Source organism: Acartia tonsa, chromosome 3 (genome assembly GCF_053477335.1).
Source record: "Acartia tonsa isolate MP-2025a chromosome 3, ASM5347733v1, whole genome shotgun sequence".
NCBI classification, from domain to species: Eukaryota; Metazoa; Arthropoda; class Copepoda; order Calanoida; family Acartiidae; genus Acartia; species Acartia tonsa.
Genome location: NC_137262.1, coordinates 44,520,647 through 44,545,475, shown reverse-complemented (window position 1 = coordinate 44,545,475; position 24,829 = coordinate 44,520,647). Strand labels below are relative to the sequence as shown.

The window sequence follows — 24,829 nt, the reverse complement described above, 5'->3', positions numbered from 1 at the left end:
TGGATGCTCATGGGTAAAGGAAATCTTCACAAAAAATTTGCCGTTTATCTTGAATAGCAACTGAGAAAATCACATTTCCATTATAGCGTTAAGGACCGCCTATTGGACGGACGCACGGACAAAAAAAAGTGATTTATAGAGTAGCTTTGATACTAAAAATTATAAAAAAAACAAGGATGCCAACATCCCTAAAAGCGAAGCATTGAAACGGTAAGACAAACGGACATTATCACTTGTATTTTGTCAGAACTGAGTAAGCAGAATATAAATGTATAAGAGTCGAAGCAAAATTATAAGTAAATTTGTTGAAAAACTGCTTGATACAGGTTAATGTTTATGGACATACTTACATTTTTTGGAACTTGATTATAGAGTTCCTTATAATATTGTACTTTGTTGTCCCAGGAATCAATATACAAAAAATCAGATCAATTGGATAATTAGATCACATAAAAATTTGTTGTTAAAAAAAGTAAAAAGATGAACATGTTTAAAATGGACGTACGGACATTCTGGTAATGCTACACTTTCTAAATCGTACCTAACTACTAAAGGAATCACCATGCAAAGTTTGAAATCGATAAGACAATTCTAACATGCCTAAATCAATGAAAAAAGCTATCCGTTACAGACGTACGGACGGACGGACCGACCCTAATTATAGACAATTCTAACATGCCTAAATTGATATAAAAAAGGCTATCCGTTACAGACGTACGGTCGTACAGACCCTAATTATAGAAAAGCTTCGCTTTTAAAAATATAATTTATTAACTAAACCTTTTTTTTAATGAGTCAACAAAATCATAGCAAAAAGAGAGCAAGAAGATTTTTTTCACACTTACATTTCTGTTGTTGACATTCAGCGTGTATTCGTGCATTTGATTTCTCAGTGGTTTCATCTCGTGTTGCACGTTGGTCTCTATGAGGCCGTAATTCTTTTGCAGACATGATAACAGGATAAGATACGGTCCCTACAAAATTTCATTTTATTCAAAGGTACAATATACTTTCATGCACACAGATTAGATACCACATCCGCATTGGGTTTCACATCTGCCACAAGACACAATATGACAATAAGAAAGGATGTTTATTTGATGATGATAAGGGGAAGATCAGTTTGCGCTATAATACTATCAGGCGGTTCTTTTGAATTTACGTGATACAGAAATACAAAAAAAGTTACAAAAGGGAGATAAAAATTTTGGTTGTATTTTTTAAAAACAGAATAAATAAAAGGCATTCAAGGTGGGTATATTTTTTTGATACCGATAGACATTTGGCATCTGACTGACATTTAAACTATTTTAGTAGACATATTGTACATTTAATTTTATATTCGTAGAAAACTAGATATAATACGATACGATACATGTCTTTTCAGTATGGCTTAGAACCAGTTCTAAACTTAAATTAATCGGTTTCGAAGGCATACTGATAGTTTTGATCCTACCTGTTGTCCAGCCTTATTGGATAGCTCAGCAATCCTGGGATCCTCAATCCTGATGTCATTGAACACAGCAATCTCGGACCCGTCCTCTGAGGTGTCCGTAGTTCCATCGTCGGGGAAGTCCTTCATCTTCTCCTTGAAGTCGGGGATCATGATTTCCAGGGTGCGTCTTAAATAGATATTTGTTAGTCATACTAACTATGTTAATGTCAGCTTCTTTGCCTCAAGTCTCTAGGGGTGTGTGGTAGAGATAAGAAAAATAGCTTAAAAACACCAGAAAAGCTTTCCTAAAAACTTGAACCAGTTTTTTCGAGACTTTTTATCAGACAAAAATAACTTATTATAGGAATATAGGATAAAAAAAAACAATGATCTTAAGCTAAATCTATCTGTAGTATCTATTTTGATTCCTAAAAAGGATTCCACTTTGATATAAAAACGCAAAAAAATTCTTAAAATCCTAAGAGTAAGCTTCATATCCCAAACTAAAACGATTTCATCCAATCAAAATAAAAATAATAAAAGCATATTTATTTATAGGTAGTAGGTATGTAAACTATCAATTAACAACTCAAATCATATGACTTTCGGAGGCATTAAGGTTTAATTAAACTTTTTAAAACAAATACTTTTTGAATTAAGCCATAATAGTACATGATTTTTTTTGTCATACATGCTTTATAAAAGGAACATATCTTACCTTGCGGCCCTGGCTTTAGCCAGCTTTTTACTGGGTGCCACCCCAGTCCCGTACTCTATCTTGTTGACATAGACCGTGGCCGCGTATGGGTTGGCAGCGTTGTCCAACTCCTGGAACTCAAAGGAGGCGGAGCATCGCATACTCTGCTGTAACATCTCGTTTAACAAGCACACCTTTACAAAGAACAGGTTAAATCAAAATTAAAGTTAAACATTCCAATCTTTTTATTATGAAAAAAATTATATTAATCGAAAGTATAAACGGCAAACCTGATATCTTAATCTTAAGAGTTAATAAAAAATATTCAAAAGGGCTAATTTCAATTTTTAGGGAAACTTTATTAGGTCCATCTCAGTGTGGCCTATATCCAGGAAAAATATGCACCTTTTTTCAAGATGATTTCTACTCTGATTAGTAATACTTGACTGATGCTTTGTTTAATAATATAGTGCTTGTTTTTTTTTAACACTAAGTGAAGCAATTGAGAACTCTATAGGTTATTGATATCTTAAGCCACAGACAAAAAGACTTTAATAAAATACTATAATCTTCCACAACTCACCCAGCTCTTGCCATGAGGATTGATGACCCAATTCTTCTTGGACTTCTTGACCACGGCCTGATTGATGGCCGAGTCTCCCTCCTGGTTCTCGTCAACCTTGGCCAGCTCAATTGTGGGGATAGTGATCATGATTGTTCCCTTCTTGGGCAGGTTGTTACGCTAAAAAAATTGGGTAAGTATAAAATAAGCCTTGCTCAGGGCAGATATAATGTGCATGTAATTGTACTGTGCATACAATTTTGCAATTTTTTTAATACACATACAGTTTTTGTTCGGAATTTTCTTAGAAAAATAAATCATGAATAACTTACCACTGCCTTTTTCTTCTGCTGTTTGGCAAATGTTCTTCTTGCCTTCCATGAGTCAAAAGCATTCACTTCAACTGTAGAAAACTTGAATAGTCTCTTGCAATATTCTTGAAATTCCACTGGCTTGAAAGCCTTCTTCTCGTCAGTACCGATGATGACACCAAGCATGTTTTTGTTGGCTCTGGCTTGACCTTCGGCAGTGGTTTCTTCACCATCAACCTTAATATTAAACTGTTCCAATAGGTACTTTTTTACATAGTTACAGTTTATTAGAGGGAAAAAAAGGGATAATCCGATAATAATAGGTCTGTCAAATGGGAAAAAAAACTAATTACCCTCCCCCCATAAAGGGGGAGATAGGTTGTACTATAATTCTGTAAAGGTGTGTTTTAAAGCTTAAAAACAGTAGTAGAACATAATATTCAATAAATACATGTATTCCTTATTGAAAAGAACTATATACAATTTTTAAAAATAAATTTTATCGTTCTACTACCTACTGTTTTTAAGCCTTAACTAAACACACACCTTTACGGAATTTTAGCACAACCTACCTCCCCCTTTTAATTGTTGAGAAACAAATTTTCAAAATTAGATAGATTGTGTGGGGACGGGAAGAATTTTGGAAGTCTAGAACCTTGGATTTGTAACTGATGAACTCCCTCCCCCCCCACCACCATCCTATTATTTCCATAAAAATAATTGTGATGCTTAGTTTAGAATTTATTTGGTTAAGTACATATCATAGAAGAGCCCCTATGGGTTCGAGCTTTGGGTTTAGAAAGCAATTTATCAGTTTCATACCTGCATAGGCTGTTGATCAGACTGTTCAGTGCTAGATCCTGCAGCCTGCCTGCTGGAACCTGGACCAATACCGCTGGCGGTCACTGTTGTCTCCCCACTGCTGTTGTCCGCGGTTGTGGAATCAGGGGACACGTTGTCACGACCAGAAAATGGACAGGACAAGTAACCTGATCAACAACAACAATTAGGGGTATAGTCCCTTTCGTGACAAAGCCTCTTAAGGGGCTAGAAATGTACAAAAATTGGTTTAATTTAATTTATTAGTTCAGACTTAGCAAAGAGAAATACAAAGGTTTCTAGAAATTTATTTCTCTACTGCAAGCGTGTATTAGTTTGTTTTAGAAGTAGAATGTACAAACGGCGGGGATACCCTTGTTATAAAGAAGCCCTACAACTAAAAATATTTCAAATATTTATCATGATTACCGTCGTTACTTTGGTTTTTATTTGGTTCATCAGGATTATTCGTAGCTGTTTCATTGGAGCCGCCAGCAGCCGAGCTGCTTGACTCTGTCACATCCGAGCTGCTAGGCTGCTGGTGGGCGGCTGAACTGCTGGGATGGTGTTGGTTTTGTTGTTGTAAAATTAGACGTTTCATTTTTTCTTCTTTTTCTCTCAGATACCTGAAATTAAAAGGATTTTTTTTATTAAATTAAAGCTTTAAACCTTATTTAGTTATAGCTAGCGCTAGAATAAAGGAAGAGTGGGGCGATCTTTAAATTTTATAATCATATACATTGATGTGTAAAATTGTATACAAAATGATAATCCTACATGTCATAGACGTCCAAGGGGGGGGGGGTAAAATTGGGATTACCCCCCCCCCCCCAAACGAATTGATAGAGTTTAATTTAAAGTCAAGAGAACTAAACATTATTATAACCGGTTCTATCCCATCCCTTATTCTCTTCCCTTCTTTCAGGTTTAAAGCGTGACGCAAATTTCAGACCCCAGATTTGGCGATTTGAGAAAAATTTATCCATATATTATAGCGAATTAGATAATCTAGCAAGCATCGCTTTTATCATATAGAGAAAAATAGTAAATCAAATAGCGAAAACTGAGATCTGAAATTTGCGTCGCCCTTTCAATATGACGCAAAACGCATGACCGCTACGACTGTGGCAATATTTTAAACCCAATCAACGAATCTGGGCACCCCCAAATTTTTTTTCCCCCATTTAAAATTTACCCCTACCCTGGGGGTGCCGTAGGCACCCCCAACTATTTAGGAGGGGGTATTAATATTTATCCCCTCCAAACAATTTTGGTGGGGTATATCCCCCCCCCCCCAAAAGAAAAAAATCTCTAACAAAAAAAATTTTTTGCGCACTTCGCGCGCATTTTTAATACTAAATATTTAATAAAATATAAATTACCCCACCCAAAATTTTTACCCCTGCTGTAAATTTGGGGGGGGGGGTGGTAAATAAAATTTACCCCTGCCAACAGATTTCAGGGGGATATTACCCCCCCCCCCAAGCAAATTTTACCCCCGGGGTAAAAATTTTGGGGGAGGGAAAAAATTTGCGGCGCGCTTCCATTTTATCCCCCCCCCCAAAAAAAAAAGGCTTGGACGCCCCTGCTACATGTAATTAAATGAATTTAAATTATAGAAGCAAAAATGTAGGCTATCGACTTTGTTTGCAGATTTTATCTCAGTACCTTAAATAATCATAAAGCAGATTTTGCCACTTTAAATTCATAATTTTTCCAATAAAGATTACATACCAATCTTTTATTCTATTAAGTTGTTTAAATGCATTTTTAGCAAATATTTATCCATGTAGTTTGATTGGTGACGTACGATCCCTAGTCATAGAAAAGCTTCGCTTTACCTTTAAACTAATGTCTTACTTGAAGTTAGCACAAGGTATGGCAGTGACTGGAATTGCATGGGTTTTTACTCTATCAGTATGGTCAAGGCTGTAGGGTGGGGCAAGGCATACCACTCGGGTTTCCCTGAACATAATAATGGTATTAATCTATCAGTGTGGTCAAGGCTGTAGGGTGGGGCAAGGCATACCACTCGGGTTTCCCTGAACATAATAATGGTATTAATCTATCAGTGTGGTCAAGGCTGTAGGGTGGGGCAAGGCATACCACTCGGGTTTCCCTGAACAAAATAATGGTATTGATCTATCCTTGACATATTTAGAAGCGCATCAGCTAGTAACGAATGTAGCTTTTCTTCTGACAAATCACTATTAAATCCAACTCTTTTTGATTTTTTTTTATGGAAACTTATCATACTAGCTAGAATAAACATTATAGTTCATTCCTATAGTTGTAAATGGTGCTTTTTTTTATTTCTATGTCTGACCATGCAGGGCCTATACTTGCGGTACCCTAACCAAGCTACCCTGTACCCAATATACCCAAACATGACCGAATGTAATAAACCAATGAAAAACTACCCTCCCTCCCCCCCCATATCTAATCTATTTCAAATAAGGAGGATGATAGTGAGACTATCAGTGCTCCAGAAGGTAATTTATGTGATAGCACCCAGTTGATTGTCTAATGTTTGTCTTTAAGTCCTAACTAAGTTTAGTCAGGGGGCTTTTGTTGACAAAAAGAGGAGTAGGTTGCGCTAAAAATCCGTAAAGGTTGTGAGTTTTAAGTTAAAAACAGTAGTAGAACGATTAAAATTTATGTTAACTTTTTAAAAAATTTATTGTCTATAGTTCTTTTTAAAAAGAAATACACATATTTATTTCGTGAATATTATCGTTCTTCTACTATTTTTAAGCCTTAAAACTCACACCTTTACGAATTTTTTAGCGCAACCTACTCCTCCCTTTACCAATCTCCTCCCTGAGAGCTATAATACTAGTATAATTGTAACTTACTTGTGGTAGTATAATACTAGTATAATTGTAACTTACTTGTGGTAGTATAATACTAGTATAATTGTAACTTACTTGTGGTAGTATAATACTAGTATAATTGTAACTTACTTGTGGTAGTATAATACTAGTATAATTGTAACTTACTTGTGGTAGTATAATACTAGTATAATTGTAACTTACTTGTGGTAGTATAATACTAGTATAATTGTAACTTACTTGTGGTAGTATAATACTAGTATAATTGTAACTTACTTGTGGTAGTATAATACTAGTATAATTGTAACTTACTTGTGGTAGTATAATACTAGTATAATTGTAACTTACTTGTGGTAGTATAATGGCATCCCTGATTTATGAGGCACAATTATCCAACCTAGAAATAATAATTCTTCAAATATACAAAACTTTGAGTATCAATTCAACGAGGTGTTTTAGTTGAAATAATTGCAATAAATCCAGGGATTTTAAGGGATAAGACAATAGATTAATGCACAATCATAAAGACAATTATTATACACAAAATTTTCCCTTCTATAGATCAAAATTATTGGTTGATAAGTTTGACAAAACTAGTTTGAAACTAATCAATCTTAATTCATATAAAGTAGCCAAAGTTTTTTAGTCATCGAACAAGATATACAAACAATAAAATGATCATTAAACTTGTGGCACCAACGTAACTTTCAGCCCAATGACCCCTTCTACTCTGACTAAATGATATAAAAGAACTGAAAAAAATATATTCTATAAAAGCAAGTACAATTATGTCCATAATTAAATCGACATTAACAAGCAAAATATAATAAATTCAGTCATTTGTTGCAAGTTATTTATCAAAATCAGTTTTAAATGGTGAAAATAGGCCAAAAATGAGAAAAAAATATTGATTGAAAGGCAATACTTGTTTGAAACCATCCAATCAAAATTCAACAAAAAAACCCGAAGTTTTCGAGCAAACGAAAAAGAGGTTAGTCTGAAACTTTGGGTACCCGTGTTTTTAAATTTACAGTCCCTTGGGAAACCCTCAGGGCATCTGTAGAGGGGTTTAAGTGGTGGTACTAACCTGTAGGTAGGAGATCATTGAATAAATATTCTTTATCAAAAATAATTTTAGTTTCTCTGGACTCTGGGACAATCTCTTGCTCCTCCCTCACCTCCTTGTTCACTCCTTTCTCAACCTCCCTAAAAGTCGGATACATAAAAAAAATATTACTTCATAATATGGAAAGCACAGAGAATGAACTTTTAAATTCAAAATGCTTTAAATTATTGTAGGATTTCTATAGGTGAAATTTTACTTTTCTAATTAAAAAAAACTGTCTCATATGGTCTATTTTAAAGAGAAATGATAAATTAAGAGTTCAACATTGTACCACATTTAAGCAAAAACCGTGTCAAATCACATAGAAGTTTTGGCTTGGTTCTTTTATGATTTAGGTGTGCAAAAAAGTTTTGCCTAAAGACCACTCTCTCTTTATTTAGTTTTTTTTTTATGGACAAAACCAAATTCTTGCAAATTAAATTGTGAACAAAAATAAAAGGATATTTTTAAGCATCCATCCCTGAATACAGCTTCATCATCATCACTGGTCTCTCCACCTCCTTCATCAAGACCATCCATACCTGCGTCGTCCTTTACCTAAAAAACATTTTTAGATTTTTAAAGGATTCTTGTGTGCTTTTGTTGGTGCACAAACTTAGAGTGTTAGAGTGTTTTGAACAAGTTACTCAACTCACTTACATAAGATTTGAAATTTAGATAATTGATTCCAATGACGATTAGGCAACTTATCAAAAGAACAGAATTTCAATACTTAATGAAAATGCAAGTACTAAGTACCAAAAAATGTATCCTGGATTTTAATTAATATATTTAAAAACTGACCTCGTCAAGAATTTCAAATCCCTCAAGGCCAGTGGGGGGATGATTGTCATTGTTGGTATCGGGTTCAACACTTGGTTCTGTATCTAAAAAAAAACAAAGAATAATGTAAATGTAATTATGCCCTCTATTATATAATGTAATTGTAGTGACTTTTGAGAATTATCAAGATCTAAAAAATGGATGGTTTAATCACGTTGTAATTTACAGGTAAGCATGGTAATTATCTTGTGGTTTTAAGCTATAGAAGTGTTATACTTAAAATTGGCTCAGGTTGAATTTTGAACATCATAATAAAAAAAATTTCTTTTCAAAAAGGTAACGTTATTCTGATAATAAAAATCTAAAAACGATTAACGAAAAAATAGAAAATCTAAACTTAAGTTTATAAAATATAAGATTTCTTACCATTCCCAGATGATTTATGGCGATTATTATGACTACTATTCTTCTGTTGGTCCCCTGGTTGCTTGGACCCTGCGGGCGTCCCCCCAATCTCCGTTGATCCCTTCTCTGCCATCCGCTTCAGCTTGTAATCCTTAAGGCTGAGCCTCTTCTTATTGCTTGGCTTGCCGCCCCCTGGTCCCTGACCCCCCGAGGTATTCATACTGGCACAACTTGTAGAGGAGGAATCGTCGCTTTCCTGCGCCGGCTCGGAACTCGGTGACTCCTTGCCTAAAAGCAAGTTTATTTTAGAAAAAAATATATACCTACCGTAGGAATGAAGCAGGGTTGAATTGTTTTTGATCAAAGGAAATTATTTTGTAACGCACACTGAAAGTTTCATTATAATTTCTACAGTTATTGTAAGATGTCCAGACATCACAAGCTGAAGTTACACTATACAGTAAAAACAAACAAAAAATTATTATGTCACGTTCTGCAATAAATTCGCTGATTTTACGCATCCGTTAGAGATGTTTTCAAATTCTACAAATCCGCCAATATACTCAAGAGTCAAATCAACTTTCTTGTAACCTTTAAATGACAAGTCAGATAAAAATGCTATAATTCTTCTTATTATAAAACTATGTAATGAAAAATAATAATAAGAAGTGTCAGAATCTTATCGGACATTATTTTTTATTGTATTTAGATTGGCTATGATTGTAACTTACCTATGAGAGAATGCAAAACATTGGGTTGAGGCGTTGTTGTGGCAGAGCTGTTGCCGCCATTAGCACCATGCGGTTGCGGTTCAGGTTTAATCGGCGGTAAATTTGCGGACGGCGTGGGATCGGCGACGGCTGCGCTGCAAACTGACTTTGTTTTGCCGCTGTTGCTGGCGGATAATGGACTAGAACTAGATTGTGAATCAAAGGTACTTGGCGGTACTATAGGAGGATTTGTTGTGTGTTTTACTGGACATACAGGTTTGCTAGTATTACTGGTTGGTGTCGTCCTTGTTGGGTTTATTGTACATGAAGTGCTTGTATTTGATACTGTAATAGGTACTGTAGATGATAAATTTCGCGCATTTGCTGCTGATAAATTTGGGGGATTTGTATTTTTTGCGCTTTGTGGATCGGATGCTGCTTGGTGGACTGGAGGTTTAACTGGTATTTTGTTAGCGGCGGCGGTGTCTTTCTCCTGTTTTATGGCAGTGGTGCAGTGTGGCGGGGTAGAGGAATGTTGGCGTCTGGGCGAGGGGTGTTGGGAGGGAGATAGGGAAGACTTGTTGTTGGGATGTTTACTACTGCTGGTTGTTGAGCTATTTGATGTGGTTGTAGTTTGATGCTTTGAATGATCTGACGTGCTACGCCGTTTGTCTTCCTCTTTAACCTAAAAAAGTGAAAGTTGTAATAATATTTAATTGAACACGATAGAACTGCTTCATAGCGAAGAAAAATCAGCTGTAGCATAACAACTAAATTGATTACATTTACAACAAAATGTTAGGTAATTTCAGCTGATTTCTTCGTGATTTTGGGGGGGCAACTCTTCGTAGTAAAGATGACCTTTTATCTACCCCCATAAATTATTTTAGATTTTTTTGTCCTGTTGGCTATACCTTATTCCTGAGTACAAATATATTGCAGATAAAATCTAATTCTTTGAAAATAAAATACAAACAAGTGTTATGAAATTTTTGTGTCAAATGCATTCTTACAGTCTATTAAGCAATAATAGAATTCTTAAAACTAAAAAAACTAATTATGATTTACAATGTCTTTGCTTTTTATTAATATTTAAATTAAATATTGGTGAAGCGGCTATACTATTATTGATTTGAGGATTTTTTTAAAAAGAATTCATATAGCCTAGCGCTAATCTACCTTATCCCTATTTTAGGATAAGAAGATGATTTATATAATATATATTAATGACGACACCAAGAGGGATATGTTAATTGAAGATAAATAAGAAGATTAATAAGAAGAATGCTGGAAATGAAGTCGTACAGATCTAATTTCTGTGATGTTATCATGCTGTCTAAGTCAATGTGCAATCCAATACAAATATTAATGGCCTGATGTGTTTCAGAGTGGATCAAGCTTGTAATGCTCCAAGAAAGGTGAGCACCATTCTTTACGTAGGCCTAAAGTTCTTGTCAATACAAGGAAAAAACTAAAAAAAAATACCTTTACATTGGCCGATTTTGATCTTGCATCTTTGTCTTTACTACTGCTACCTCCTCCCAAATCCTCAGAACATTTTCTCTTTTTACTTTCATGAGCATGGTGTGAGCTTGTCCTCTCCGGCCTCTTATCACTTTTCCTACTGCTGCTACTGCCGTGTTTATCAGGTACTGAACTGGTTGAAATGCTATTTTGTAATCTGGCAGCATCGGGCTTCACATCTGAAGAATTATCTAATTTTGATTGACTTGAATTGGTGTGCGCAGCAATGGCAGTTTCCTTTTTACCACGCTTTGACTCTTTACCAGCCCCCTCGAGGTCATCGGAAGTTTTTCGCTTCATGGATGCGCTACTAGCTTCACTGACCCTGGAGGATTTCTTCTCTTCCTGGCGGCGACTGCTGCTGCTATGCTCGGATTTCCCCGATTTTTGACTGCTACTCGACGACCGCTTATCCCTGCGGCCGCCGCTTGAGGCTTGCTTGTGATTCGATTCCTCAGGTTTTGATGATTTTTTACCCTCACCTATTTTTGTGCACAATACTTCAAACAAAGTTACATTCTCTGTGCTTTTATACTTGATTTATTTTGTTTTGTTTTTCTCTAAGTTCCTTTATCTATTTTTTTTCATCTTTCTTATTATTTACTGATTTCTCTTACATAATATAAATGTTTATTTGTGTTTTTTTTTCTCTTTTTTTACCATCCTTACAACTCAATTTAACTAAATTAAAGTTTCAATTTTCCCTTTCACATTTAATATGTTTCATATTCTTTTTATTTCTTTTCGTATTTCCTAAAAAGGGGCTTCAGGAATCAAATACACTATCCCCATTTTGGTCAAGATAGTACTCCTGTAGCTCCTGGTGCATATCCTGAAAATTTTCCTTCTTTTCCACCAATTTATACTACGTTAATAATTAAACTCTTAGTCAATATTATTTTATTTTTTTTGTATGAGATTAAATATCATAATGTAAACTCTAAATTGTCGATAGATAGCAGCAATTTAGAGTATTGTATGTGCTATCTCCTAAGCTGGGGGGTACCTGGCAGCACCAAATAAACATTATTATTATATTATTATTATTATTATTAATTTGAACAAGATTATTTTTTTGACATACAAAACCCCACATAGCGACTGGATATTAAATTCTATTAGTCAGGGTTTCGAAATTTTAAATATCTAAATGCTTGAAGAATGGCTCAAAAAATTCAAGGTTCATAAAGGATAAGCCAATTAATGATACATTGATGTACATCCCCAATGATAATAAACAAAGTTTTTTTAGATACAAAAATTGATTAATTGGACAGTGAATGTTTTGAACCAACCAATATAGATATCATAATAGCATCCAAAGTTTTTAAGCCAACGAAAGAGACAACATTTTTAAAATTTTGGGTACCAGTATAATTTTCAGTCTAATGTACTCTCCATCCCTAGAAAAAAACTGAAATAATCTCAGCCACTTAGTATTTTAAAAATGTGTAAGTATCGTTCCTGAAGATTTTTCTGCATCATCTGTATCACTTTTAGGTGGCCTGTCCTCCTCTTCTCTCCTGGCCCCAGCACTGCTACCCCTGCGGGACTTGTGTTTACTACTTGAGCTAGACTTGTTGCTGGGGCTTGATATAGAGGTCGTCGTTGTCAGGTCCTAAAAATTTTATATATTAATTATCATGAAAAAGAGGGTTTTAACTCATAACCCAACCCAAATACCCAAACCTGGTTATTTTTGTGGGTTTTGGTTAGATTATAAAAAAACCCGCGGGTTTTCTGGGTTTTATTCTATATTAAGTTAGAAGTAAATTTAGTAAATCATAACAGATTTCTACAATTGTTTAAACATTTAGTTGAATATTTTCTAACTAATATAACTAGAAGTTGGAAATTGGAAGTTATAAATAAAAGAAACATTTCAAAATAGATAAAAGATTTCATTATCTTCTTTATTGATCATAATTGTATGTCTAAAACAATCAGTTTTCATCTTTATATAGTTTATTTTAAAGCCCTTTATTTAACATTTCTAAAAAAAAAACCCGTTTTTTTTGGCGGGTACCCGGGTTGGGTCAAACTATTGATTAAAACCCCGGGTTTATAACAACCCTGATGGAGAATTGTTAATAGATTACCTAATAATTACAAAGTGGCATAAAACTATATTTTGACTTAATATACAAAATAATGGAGGATTTCACTAAAAATTACATTTTTATAACATATGGATAATAAAATAACTCTACATCCCTTTCTTCCACCAAATATATATAACCTTGTATTCATAAAAAATATCTCTTTGGGTTTCTTAAATAAGTATTGAAATTTTTTTGTAGTTGTTTTAACGTCATTAAAAAATGAAACCTTAGATGCGGTGCTGGAATGCTGAGGAGTATTTGAGCCAGCAGGTTTTGATTCATTACTGGAGCCAGTAGGTTTTGTCTGGTTGGAATGCCGTCCTGCTGTAGATTTGTCTGATAATTAAAAAATGGTCAGATATCGCGCAAAAATATACGGGAATAAATGAATAAATACATTTTATACATCAAAGTGCTGCTAATACAAAAAGTATTTATTTGAATATCAGAAAAGGATATAAATTCTGAATAATGATAAAGAAAACGTGGGACATGGGAAAATTCATAGTCAATTTAGTCAGTTCGTTAATCAAGTAGGAGGGAAGGTGATAGGGTAAAGGGGGTGGATTGGGGATATCGTTCTTTTAGCCAGCTGGAAATATTGCTTTATTAGAGTAACATGAAAATCTGATGCAACATCCAAGGAATTATATATCGATTACAAAATCTTACCATTTTGTTGTGGTTTATTGATATTAGTTTCTGGACTACTTGGCAACTCCCCGTCCTCGTAATCATTCAAATTTATGGAACCTAAAAAAAAATATTATGTATGTGATTAGCATAGAGAGAGGAGACAATGGGCTGTTTATTAATATAGTCCTCAGTCATTTTTCTATTCGTTAGATTAAAAACTTTCGAAACATCAGTGAATTATGATTGGTTTATTATGTCGAAGGTTCATACGTTTCCATCACCAATTTTATCTAAGGAGTAATTTTGTGTATAGTCATGGGGGTGTACATTAATGTATTGGCCATTGTCTTATCCCATTAGATTCCTGGCGATTAAAATCATCAAAACCAAAATACCCACCTAGTCATCGCATCGAAAATTTAAATGAACAAAATAAAAAGTACCCAGTCAATACAATCAAACACTTAACCTACTTTTTATTATATTCAAAAATATTTACCTCGTTCCGAATTGCCGAGTGAGTTAGAGCCAGAGCAGATTGTGCCTAACCGCGGGTCATTTAGAAAGTCCTAACCAAATTAACATCGTTTAATTAAAATTATACATTTATGCACAGATTTAACTTTATTTCATCCTTCAAGAACTTCAAATATTACTTTCAATGAATATTTAAAAGTACCTACAACTTTTCCAGAAAATAAGCTATAAGGCTTGAAAAATAGTAGGTAAATAATACTCGAAAAAAATTTAAATCCTAATTCTAAAAAATTAAGTCAGATGCGTCAAATTTCAAATTGTAGGACTAACAAAAACTTTCTTTGAGATCTTTGTATTAGAGTTCGAGAGGACCAGAAAAATGACTATAAAGAATTGAGAAAAAAATATTCAATTGGTGGAAAAGATAAAAAATTATTTGTACTACAATTTTTAATCTATTCTATATTTTGTGCTAATCTTATATTAAACGTTGTATATCATCCCTGTTCATCGTCGACCTCCTGTCCTTCCTCAAAGACAATCTGGTCCAAATCTGCGGCGTTCTGAGACTCCTCGTGGTCAACAAACACAGGGTCAAGAAATCCCTGAGGTTATTTATTATATTTAACTTGGAAAAAAACTTTGTCCACAATCATCAATCATTTTGGGGTTAAATCAACATCATTTTGTTAGGGTGCTGGGTTTAGATAGTGTGCTTTTGTCAAATTTTTAAAAAATGGCTTTCCTGGGACAAAATGTGCAACAAAATCAGTTAAACTTATACCTAATACTTTTTATAGCCGAGTTCTGGTAATTAAACCGTTTAATGGTGCTTTACTTAAATTGAAGCTAAGAAAATAATTGCACCTGTTTATGAGCCAAAGAATACACTTTAGTCTATTTGTTAAAGCTACGACCAGTCGCAGCAGGGCCTTAACGTTTTCATTATACCCAGTCAATGTCAGCTTATACACTTTAAGCTTAAGCCAAGAGATGTAAAGAAAGAAACTAGACAAAATCTTTGATATGATTAAGTCAATAATGGATATAGAATATACGTGGATATTATAACAGGGGAAAAATTGTCGTCAATTTAGGTTTCTAACATAGACATTATTTTTTGGTCAGTTCGGTTATCCAGAAGAAGGGAATGGGGTAGATTAAAGGATTGTGGGGATCGTGATTTTAGCCAGCTGTAAGCTGTAAGAGCACATGTTAATCTGGTGTAAAATCCAAGTAATAATAAATCCATTAAGTGAATAAATATAATTCCTGTCCGGGGCCCGAGCTGGCACCAGTGGAGATTAGCTGCAGCAGATCCTCTTGTGAGAAGTTCCCGGGCTCACCAGTCTCTAGCAGGCCTCCTTCACACACATCCTGGGGAATACAAGGACGATAGGGTACAATTGTAACAAATAAAGCTATTTAACAATCGTGTACTTAAACAAAGTTAAAGTTATCAAGTATGAACTATTAAGAGCAAGAACGATTTTTTTTCTCCAACCAACAAAAAAAGTCAAAATTTGTATTTTTTTGTTAAAGATTATTCTATCTAGCATTGATCTATCTTTAGGCTATACCTGACCAGTTGCAGTAAATTCAGTTTCCAATTGAGAATTCAGGTTACAGAGTTGAGATGTAGTATTATCAGATTCTTGAGTCTAAAGAAATATTTAATAATTCTGGTTACAGAGTTGAGATGTAGTATTATCAGATTCTTGAGTCTAAACAAATATTTAATAATTCTGGTTTCAGAGTTGAGCTGTTAATTTTTTTTATACAATGCGGTACATGATTTTACGGTATGGCTCGGAACCGGATCTAATCCAGCGGATATTAATCGGTTTTAAAGCCATACTAGGTATAAGATTCTACAAAACTAGAACTCACTCTTTGTGAAATTATCGCTTTTCCATAAAGAAAAAATTATCAAATGTATTTTGACAAAGATAAAATAAATCTGCTTATATTTACCATGATAGGAATATCAATATTTTCTTCCGTAGAGATATCTTCTAATAAATTTTGAAATGAGTGTTGTGCGCTGAAATGATGGTGTGACTGGCTGTTGTGGGCGTGGTCACCGCCAGACCCGACCAGGTGACCGCCAGACCCCACAAGGTCCAGCTCCATTGTGTCGAGGTCACCGCTGAAGTCATTCTGCAGCGAGGTTAGTGTAACTTTATAACTCACTCTGTTCATACGTGCGCTATTAAGTAACGTTAATATAATGCATTTTTTATGTAGTTTAAAGAACAAGTGTTCTGTGTCCGTCCTTTTATCAAGCTCTACTCCTACTGTATATAAAGGAAGTACAATGGGAGAAAAATCTTTCATTCAAAAAAAGAATCCTGACCAATAAGCAACTCTTCTATAAATCAATCTCTTTGTCAGGCGAATGTCATTCAAAACTTACACTTTCCTGAGAATCTCTGAGCATATCCTCTGGATCCGTAGCCGCCAGGCTCTGATCCCGGACACCAGGGCTGCGGCCAAGTGAGTGAGCAGCCGCCATGTGGCCGTCAATACCCAGCAGGTTGTCGGAGTCGGGGAATTCCGGCTTTAGCTAAAATAAGGAAACATAAAATAACTTTGGATAAAAAAAATAAGTTGAATAAGAAGGAATCTGTGTTCACTAGAAACTAAATTCACAACCATTGTTCATGTGAATAAAGTTAAAATTATTAATAAATAAATGAGACTTGGAAAAAGAAACGTTGGGTTTAACATTAATAAACTTAAAATGCAATGTTTGACACAAATCAGACGATTCTTTCAAAACGTAAAAGCAAACCTGTTGTGGTGGACTGAGAATATTATCATCTAGGTGTTCCTCATCATCCACAGACAAATTATGGTGGGTGGCAGCCCCTACAGACCCTGGACCAACAGACCCCGGCGTGACCGGACACCCAACTAGAGAGCCGGGAGTGCTGGGGCCAACAGAAATGTTATCAGGGTCACCTTCCCCGTCGCTATCACTCCTAAAAATCAATAATAGTTATTTGTCGCATCTTATTATAGACATCTTTCCACGAATATTAAAATGAAACATAATAAGATTAAAAAAGTGGTAGGTAATGATTTCTTGACTTTTATCTTAATATTCGAGGACAATGCTCCACATGATTTTTCAGTATTGCTCAGAAAGATTCTAATCCAGCATATATTAACCGGTTTCGAAGCCATACTGAAAAATATTAAAAAGGGATAATAGGATAGAACAATGTTGTTGTGTTGACTAGGTATAGTGTATTTATGCATAGGGGTAATTAGAACAGGTGATGAAGGCTTTATGTATGAGCTCCATCTCTGACAGGTATCCTACGATTCACAAAAAAAAATACACAAGGTAACTAGATAAAAACAAATTATATATTACCCAGTTAACAATATCTAAAACTCTAGAATTGTATTAATTGACAAAAAAAATTGTAACTATGCATTTATAATGAAAAAAGTCAATAAAGTTTAAATAACACTTGTGAATTAATTTATATTTATATTTTGTGATTTTTCTTATATTATGAAAATGGCGGATGAAATGAACAATTACATATATTTTCAATATAAAAAAAAAATAATTATTGATATAGAATATGCGTGGATATTACGTGGTATGGTTGGGATAAAGGGGGAGGACGTGGACGGGATGTTCGTTAATTTAGCCAGCTTTAAGTTTCACTTTATTAGAGTACATGATAAACTGGTGTAAAATCCAAGTAATACAAATTAAATCCATTAATTTAATGGTATGAGGTGAAAAGTCATTGAAAAACTTGAAATTAATCTGACTTACCCCGAATCTGAGGAAGATGAGCTGGAGTCTGAATCAGAATCTGATTCTGACATTTCGCTGACATCTGTCTGACCATCTTTCCTACAACATAAATAATTTTGTTTAACTTTTTATATAATGAAAAATATCAAGTTTACAGCCCTTTTAGTTGCAAATCTACTCTACAAATTACTTAATCTGTCTACTGGATTCTATTGCTATTATGGCAGGTGCGCGACATAAAAAGTTAGACAAAGTGGAATGCCTAGGCCAAAATCAGGCAAAAGTCATTATCACAGTTAGGACTTTTTAGACAAAGGTTGTGCAATCACGGGGTTGGTTGTCCATTTTTTTTCAATTATGCGAAAAGTGGTAAAAGTTAATTATAGAGCAGCAACGCTGTTGTTCAACTTACTTTGTATTTTCTTCATCCTCTGAATCTGTGGAAGATTCTGAGAGCCTCCGAACTTTTGCTACATCCGACATAATTAAACTAACAATACCATCTGATCTGGGAACATAACACAGGGATAAAGGTATAGAACAATGGGCCGAAAAAATAAGGAAAATATTGTTAACCTCCCAGTGGCCTAAAGGGATAAGACAATGGCCGATAAATTGATGTACATCCCAAATGATGATACACAAAATTACCCTTTCTGTAGATAAAAATTAGTGGTTAAAAAGTTTTGAGACTCAACTTAATGGACCAATTAATCAAAATTCATTTATAGTCCCAAAGTTTGTTAAGCTAACAAATAAGAAAACACTATTAAAAGACTGGGGACTAGTCTAATAAACATTTTTCTCGGCATATTGATGTATGCCTTTATCCCTGCAAGGACCAGACTCACGTGTACTGTATGTACAGACCAAGCTGTATAAATATTAATATCTAGAGCATCTGAAATATGGAGCTTGTTTAATATATAAAAAAATCACCAATGGACAAATTAAACTGGAGTTGAAAAAGAGCATTCAAATACAAAAATAATTTGAACAATATTATTAGTAAAACGATATAAAATGAAAGTATTTGTGACTGAATGCCTTTTTTTAGACAAAGAAAGTTGAATACAATGAAAATAACATGGACAGAATGAGAAAATGGAGAAAAATATAGAAAAAATATTTACTTAAAGGCCATAATAGGTATGCTAAATTATTATTTCATTAATAATAAAACTTGTACTAAATTAATGCCTATAAAAGTAAAAAAAAGTAAAAATTAAAAAATCTAAAGAGGGAAAACAAGAAAGTTGTATTGTGAATGTTTTAATAAATTCTAGCTTTAAAAAGATTTTAAATTTCTCCAATAAATTATTTAAATCACAATTAATAATCTTATTATTTCGTAATTATAATTCTCAAGAGTGCGATATTATCGACTGTTACAGTTTAACAAATCAATGCCTTTGATTTTAAATATTTAAGACCGGGTATATAAGCTTAAAGGTGATGAATTTTCAACTTCGGTTTTAATACAAACAAAATAGACAACTAAGAACATTTTTGACGTTGAATTTACAAAAAAAGCCATGTACAAAATGAAATAAAAATAATTAGAAAGAAAGATATATAATTTTTATGTATTTATGAAAAAGTTTAATATATTTCTATATAAGTAGGTATATGAATGAAAATATCAAATTTTCATTTATTTCACATGGCGCAATAAGATTTGAAAAAGGTTTATACTATATTTATATTCAAGATTATCATTTCTTTCTACCCAAGGCTTTTGAAGTAGCATCCGATTTGGCTTTAGCAGCGTCATCTTTAGCTTTTTGCTCGGCGGCTCTTTTAGCGGCTGCCTCTTCTCGCTGCTTTCTTATGATGGCCAGTCTAGCAAGATCAGCTCGTGCCTCTTCAGTTTTACCTAGATAATCAAAATTGGAAGATTGTCTGATTATTTCTGAGGATCACATGACAGTGACTTAACAGTGAATAATTCATATAAAAAAAGTCTACTCTTATATCATTTCTAAAGGGGTGTATATTTATATTTTCCAACCTAAAAAAAAATTTATCCTCCAAACCATTTTCCCCTCCCCCAAGGATGGGAATAATGGAAAATATAGACTCTTGGATTTCCACCTATATTCTATACATGCATGATATGACATTTCTTTATTCTAAAACTGCTCATATCCGAATTTTTATCTTGTTAGGTAAATATTTTTAGAATTTTTTTCTGTATTTTTTATATCGCTTTTATCACTACCTACCTAACCTACTGATTATAAAAATGCAAAGATTTAATATTTACTAAACTAGATTTAATTGTTCCTTTTATACAATACCTGCGGCATGCATCTTTTGGTAATGTGCTTTAGCTTTTTGTTTCTCTATCTCTTCTCTTTCTCTTCTTGAAAGCTGGGGCTTGGCTAAAATAGATTATATTTGTTATTTTAGCGAAGATTGCAGACTATATTAACATTTATTATTTGTGAAGTGTTAGTAGACTCAGTTGTAAAAGTAAAATATCATATAAAACTAAGGATGACAACATTCATAAGTAGAGAAGCACAAAAAAATCATGAAATGGACAAACTGATAAAAATTGGTTATAGAGCAGATGTTACATTCTCATAACAATGAAAAAAAAAGAGAGAGGATATGCAAAAACTCCAGCAAACTCCTTAAAAAAACCGTTAACATCTTTTGAAGAATGACCGACAGACAGACAAAACAAAGTATGCATTAGATGCGCAGGAATATTCACGAAAAAGGGATAGTTCTATGAAGTGTATTTAAAGAGTTAAGGTACTTAGAGTAGTGAACTTTTATATGTCTTAGTAGAATATATTAGGCATTGGATAGATATGATTGTATGTTAAAGAATTTTTAACATTGACCAGACCAAACTTTTTTTATTTGACAATATCTAAAAAAGTTAAAGTGATTTGCCACATAAATTACATGAGAATGGTCTATTTTTTTCCAAATATGTATAGCCAAAACACCATTTTTAGAGAATCTTTTTCAACATATTTCACAAGAGTTATAAAAAAATTGAACAGGGGTTCCCCTTGGGACAAGTTACTTAAAAAAAACATGAAAAAATAACGTCCGGTTCATTATAGGACAGGTTTTCTATAGATTCTTTAAAAAAAATAAACCAAACCGTTCTGTTTACTTACAATATACACATTATCTCACGCGGAAATACCAAATAACCATACAACATATATATAATGTAATTTATGTTGCAAATCACTAACTTTTTTAGATATTGTCAAATAAAAAATTTTCGGTCAGGTCAATGTTAAAATTCTTTATCACAATCATATCTATCCAATGCCTAATATATTCTACTAAGACATATAAAAAGATCACTACTCTAAGTACTATACTAAGTATTTAATTGGTCATTCTTTGTTGTTCTGTGTATTTTGTTGTATAAAAAGTTTGAAGTTCTATTAACTAGTAAATGCTATCTAAAGTTGTATTTATGACAAAAAAAATTTGCCATATATAACATGCAACGAAGTTGAAAATAAAAATGAAAAACTCATTTTTTAAGGAAAATCCCTGGTCAAATCTTTTAATTTTAATCAATAACTTTATATTATGCACTACTACGCTATTTAAAATAGAAAAAACTTACAGTTCACTATTTTTTTTTAAAATGCACTTCGTGAAACTATCCCTTTCAGCTGTCTATCTTCAATGGCAGCCGAGAAAATCACATTTAACCAATAGCATTACGGACTTACTGGTGGACAGACAAATTAAAATATATAGTAGCTTTGCAACTAAAAACATTGACAAATTATAAACAACTATACCAAATTAAAGTAAAAAGTAACTAAGCTAAAATATTGATACCTGATACTACTTCTTTGTCTAAATCTGAAGCTTTCTTCATTTTTTGTTTTACTCTGTTGGGATTCTCTATTTCAATTAAACCGGAAACACCCTTAAACAATAATAGTTAGATTTTCTTTTTCTTTATATAAAGCTCTTTCAAATACGATTGTTAGGGCTCGAGTTCCATGTTACATTATGGTTGGTGACAATAAGTTCTCTCAGGCGTAAAATATTCACGCAGCTTTTTCAGGGATGTGAAAAAAGGGTTAGTTGTATTCTAGATAATTTAGAAATACACAATACCTATGCAATATTATCTCAAGTTCCTCTAAGAAATGCGCCAGTTATTAGTGTGACTTTATTTTGGAACACCTGCAATACTCGGCAAATATCATTTGCCTACAATGAATGCAATAAATGCTTTCTTCTACTTTTGAAAATACTTTTCAATACTCAACAATAAAAGAGCGTTAAACCAAACAACCCCTAGACCTTCAAAGAAGTCTGTTTGGTAGGTATCATCGCTACTATAAATAAGCACTTAAAACTATCAAAATGGCCTTTTAAGCCTAAAAATCAATTTTCACAGAATATTAGGTATTGTTTTCCGATGCTACTGTTTTGTTACAAAATCCTATTCATAAATCATGTTCAGAAAGCAATAAATCACAGAAATCTCGGAAGGTTACATATTAGTATTTAGGTTTTAGCTTAATTAAAAAAATTGTCTATAATTGCTACCTATTATTAAATATCTTTCAAATCAAAGATACAAAACGTTTAATTCATTCAAGAATGTGGGGGAGAGAAAGGATTATTAATAAGCTTGCAGAGGTTTTTGGTAGTGAATTCATTTTAGACTAAATCTATCATAATCGCACTACGTACCATATTACTTTTTTAAAAGTTGGTCCTCCAAAATCATCAACTAACTGCCGAAATCCAAAAATAAGGTATACCTAGTCAACAAACTAAATAAATCTAAAATAATAGGTATATGGGGGACCGATAAAAAAAGTCATCTTGTCTACAAAGCGTTGACACCCCAAATCACGCAAAACAAAGCTTACCTACCTAGGTACATAATATTTTTTTCTCTCGAATAAATTCAGTTGTTGGTTACAGTTTGACACAACTTTTGACGGTCCAAAAAAGTATGTTTCTGTTTACCTTCTTTTTGTCATCCTCATCTGATTCGCTCTCACTTTCACTGTCAGACCCCGAGGCTGAAGCCTCGAACTGGACGTCAGAATCGTCCCCCTTGGACGCTGCTCCTTTTTTAGATCCACCAGCGGCACCAGAACTAGGCACACGTTACTTTCAATAATGGATAAAAACTTCCATAACTTTAAACAGAAATTCTTAAAAGGGACAAAACTTTTTATATCTATCTAGAATTTACTCGAGCATACTGTATAGTTATAATCTGCCATTCACAGGCCATTGTTAGGAATGTACATCTAACATCTGATGTTGAATCATCTATCTGATGTCAGAAGGTTAAAAAGGGAATCCTTCCCATCCTTTTGTTGTTTCTCATCCCCATACACGAAAACAACAACATTTTAGTGAACACAATAATATGTAATGGACAGAATAGTAGCTAAAAAATTGAAAGTAACCGTTCCTGGAGGGACCACCTCTAGCTCCACCGGCCCCTGCATCCTCATCTGAACTTTCCTCACTACTTGAGTCAGGATGTTCTTCTCTCCATCTTTTCTTCTCCTCAGCCTATAATTAACAACCAATAATGTTAAGAAAATAATATAACAAATACATCATGACCCATAAATAACCACTTCAAAGTTATCTAACTTCAAAATCACATAAAACTACATATAAAGGGTTATAACTAAAAAAAAAACATTAAAAGTGGCAGCAAAAAACAAGTTTTGATTTGGTCACATGCACAAAAAATATGGATTTCTAAGAAAAGATTATTCTGAATATTTTTCAACAGCGATTGTAAAATAGACAGGGGTGTATTTTCTGCAAAATTGACCCTGCTAAAGGGGGAAAAAATGAAAAAAATTAGAGAAATGAAAACATTTTTCTCCATTTTTCTCCCCTCCTTGATGAAAAAACTAAAATATACTACCTAATTTTTTTTTTAAATTGCAGCAGGGGAAAAAATGAATCTTGTGCAGAATATACACCCCTTTAAATAGAGTAGCGATTATGAATTTTGAATGGGTCAGCTGACAAATTATGGCCTACTTTTAAAATCAATATTAAAACAAACAGACAATCAAAAGTTAGTCAATCATTGTAGGACATTGGTAAAATAGTCCAAAAGGGGGGGGGGGGGGGGCGAAAGTGACACTTTTTGAAACCAAAACTAAAAGTCAACAAAGGAACTCAACTAAAAAAAAGAGTTACAGGTCTGAGATTTTGCATGGCAGTTGCTTTATATGGGTAAAATATGGAACTGTGAAAAAACGGCGGCGCAACCGCCGAAACCCGCCGTTTCCCGCCGAAATTTGTTTTGCATTTTCTCGGTTTTCGGCGGTTGAGACGCCGTTTCTTCACAGTTCCATATTGTACCCCTATAAAGCAACTGCCATGCAAAATGTCAGACCTGTAACTCTTTTTTTAGTTGAGTTCCTTTGACTTTTAGTTTTGGTTTCAAAAAGTGTCACTTTCGCCCCCCCCCCCCCCCTTGTTATTTCAATTGGTGCCTGACCGAACTAAACTTTCATCACCGTACCGAGCAATTTATAAACTAAAGGCACCTTTCTTAAATCTTCTTTGATTTGATCAGGATTGCTAAACTGTTTGCGACCACCCTTGTGGCCTCGGGATCTACCTCTAGCCATTTTTTTTATCTGAAATAAAATTAAA

The 24,829-nt window shown here is 33.7% G+C and overlaps 2 protein-coding genes across 9 annotated transcripts in view; both read right to left on the bottom strand.

Annotated features, from left to right (window-relative positions):
- pasha (microprocessor complex subunit partner of drosha) overlaps positions 1 to 19,082 on the bottom strand; it is a 24,649-nt gene extending 5,567 nt beyond the window's left edge. For 5 of the 8 annotated variants that reach the window (XR_013877729.1, XR_013877730.1, XR_013877731.1 and 2 more), the window contains exons 1-28: positions 19,003 to 19,082; positions 18,591 to 18,686; positions 18,197 to 18,277; positions 17,192 to 17,381; positions 16,814 to 16,963; positions 16,372 to 16,557; positions 15,978 to 16,058; positions 15,673 to 15,774; positions 14,903 to 15,005; positions 14,420 to 14,491; positions 13,957 to 14,037; positions 13,511 to 13,620; positions 12,649 to 12,800; positions 11,144 to 11,666; positions 9,680 to 10,343; positions 8,970 to 9,236; positions 8,565 to 8,647; positions 8,244 to 8,318; positions 7,743 to 7,863; positions 7,004 to 7,052; positions 5,685 to 5,789; positions 4,254 to 4,450; positions 3,828 to 3,994; positions 3,027 to 3,242; positions 2,716 to 2,874; positions 2,154 to 2,326; positions 1,457 to 1,622; positions 846 to 974 (exon numbers count right to left, since the gene is read on the bottom strand). Coding sequence is in view for 4 of the 8 variants with exons in the window: in XM_080154161.1 (XP_080010287.1) it covers positions 846 to 974; positions 1,457 to 1,622; positions 2,154 to 2,326; positions 2,716 to 2,874; positions 3,027 to 3,242; positions 3,828 to 3,994; positions 4,254 to 4,450; positions 5,685 to 5,789; positions 7,004 to 7,052; positions 7,743 to 7,863; positions 8,244 to 8,318; positions 8,565 to 8,647; positions 8,970 to 9,236; positions 9,680 to 10,343; positions 11,144 to 11,666; positions 12,649 to 12,800; positions 13,511 to 13,620; positions 13,957 to 14,037; positions 14,420 to 14,491; positions 14,903 to 15,005; positions 15,673 to 15,774; positions 15,978 to 16,058; positions 16,372 to 16,557; positions 16,814 to 16,963; positions 17,192 to 17,381; positions 18,197 to 18,277; positions 18,591 to 18,661 (4,473 nt within the window). In the remaining 4 variants the exon portion in view is untranslated. Of the gene's footprint in view, positions 1 to 845; positions 975 to 1,456; positions 1,623 to 2,153; positions 2,327 to 2,715; positions 2,875 to 3,026; positions 3,243 to 3,827; positions 3,995 to 4,253; positions 4,451 to 5,684; positions 5,790 to 7,003; positions 7,053 to 7,742; positions 7,864 to 8,243; positions 8,319 to 8,564; positions 8,648 to 8,969; positions 9,237 to 9,679; positions 10,344 to 11,143; positions 11,667 to 12,648; positions 12,801 to 13,510; positions 13,621 to 13,956; positions 14,038 to 14,419; positions 14,492 to 14,902; positions 15,006 to 15,672; positions 15,775 to 15,977; positions 16,059 to 16,371; positions 16,561 to 16,813; positions 16,964 to 17,191; positions 17,382 to 18,196; positions 18,278 to 18,590; positions 18,690 to 19,002 lie in introns of all 8 variants that reach the window. The other 3 variants (XM_080154165.1, XM_080154163.1, XM_080154164.1) reach the window with 3 other exon arrangements.
- Positions 19,079 to 24,829, bottom strand: LOC145314303 (uncharacterized). The gene is made up of 6 exons (XM_080154166.1): positions 24,721 to 24,829; positions 23,618 to 23,719; positions 23,159 to 23,293; positions 22,007 to 22,097; positions 20,479 to 20,562; positions 19,079 to 20,054 (listed from the first exon to the last, which is right to left on the bottom strand). The coding sequence occupies exons 1-6, from the start codon at positions 24,802 to 24,804 to the stop codon at positions 19,894 to 19,896; spliced, it is 657 nt and encodes a 218-aa protein (XP_080010292.1). The 5' UTR covers positions 24,805 to 24,829; the 3' UTR covers positions 19,079 to 19,893.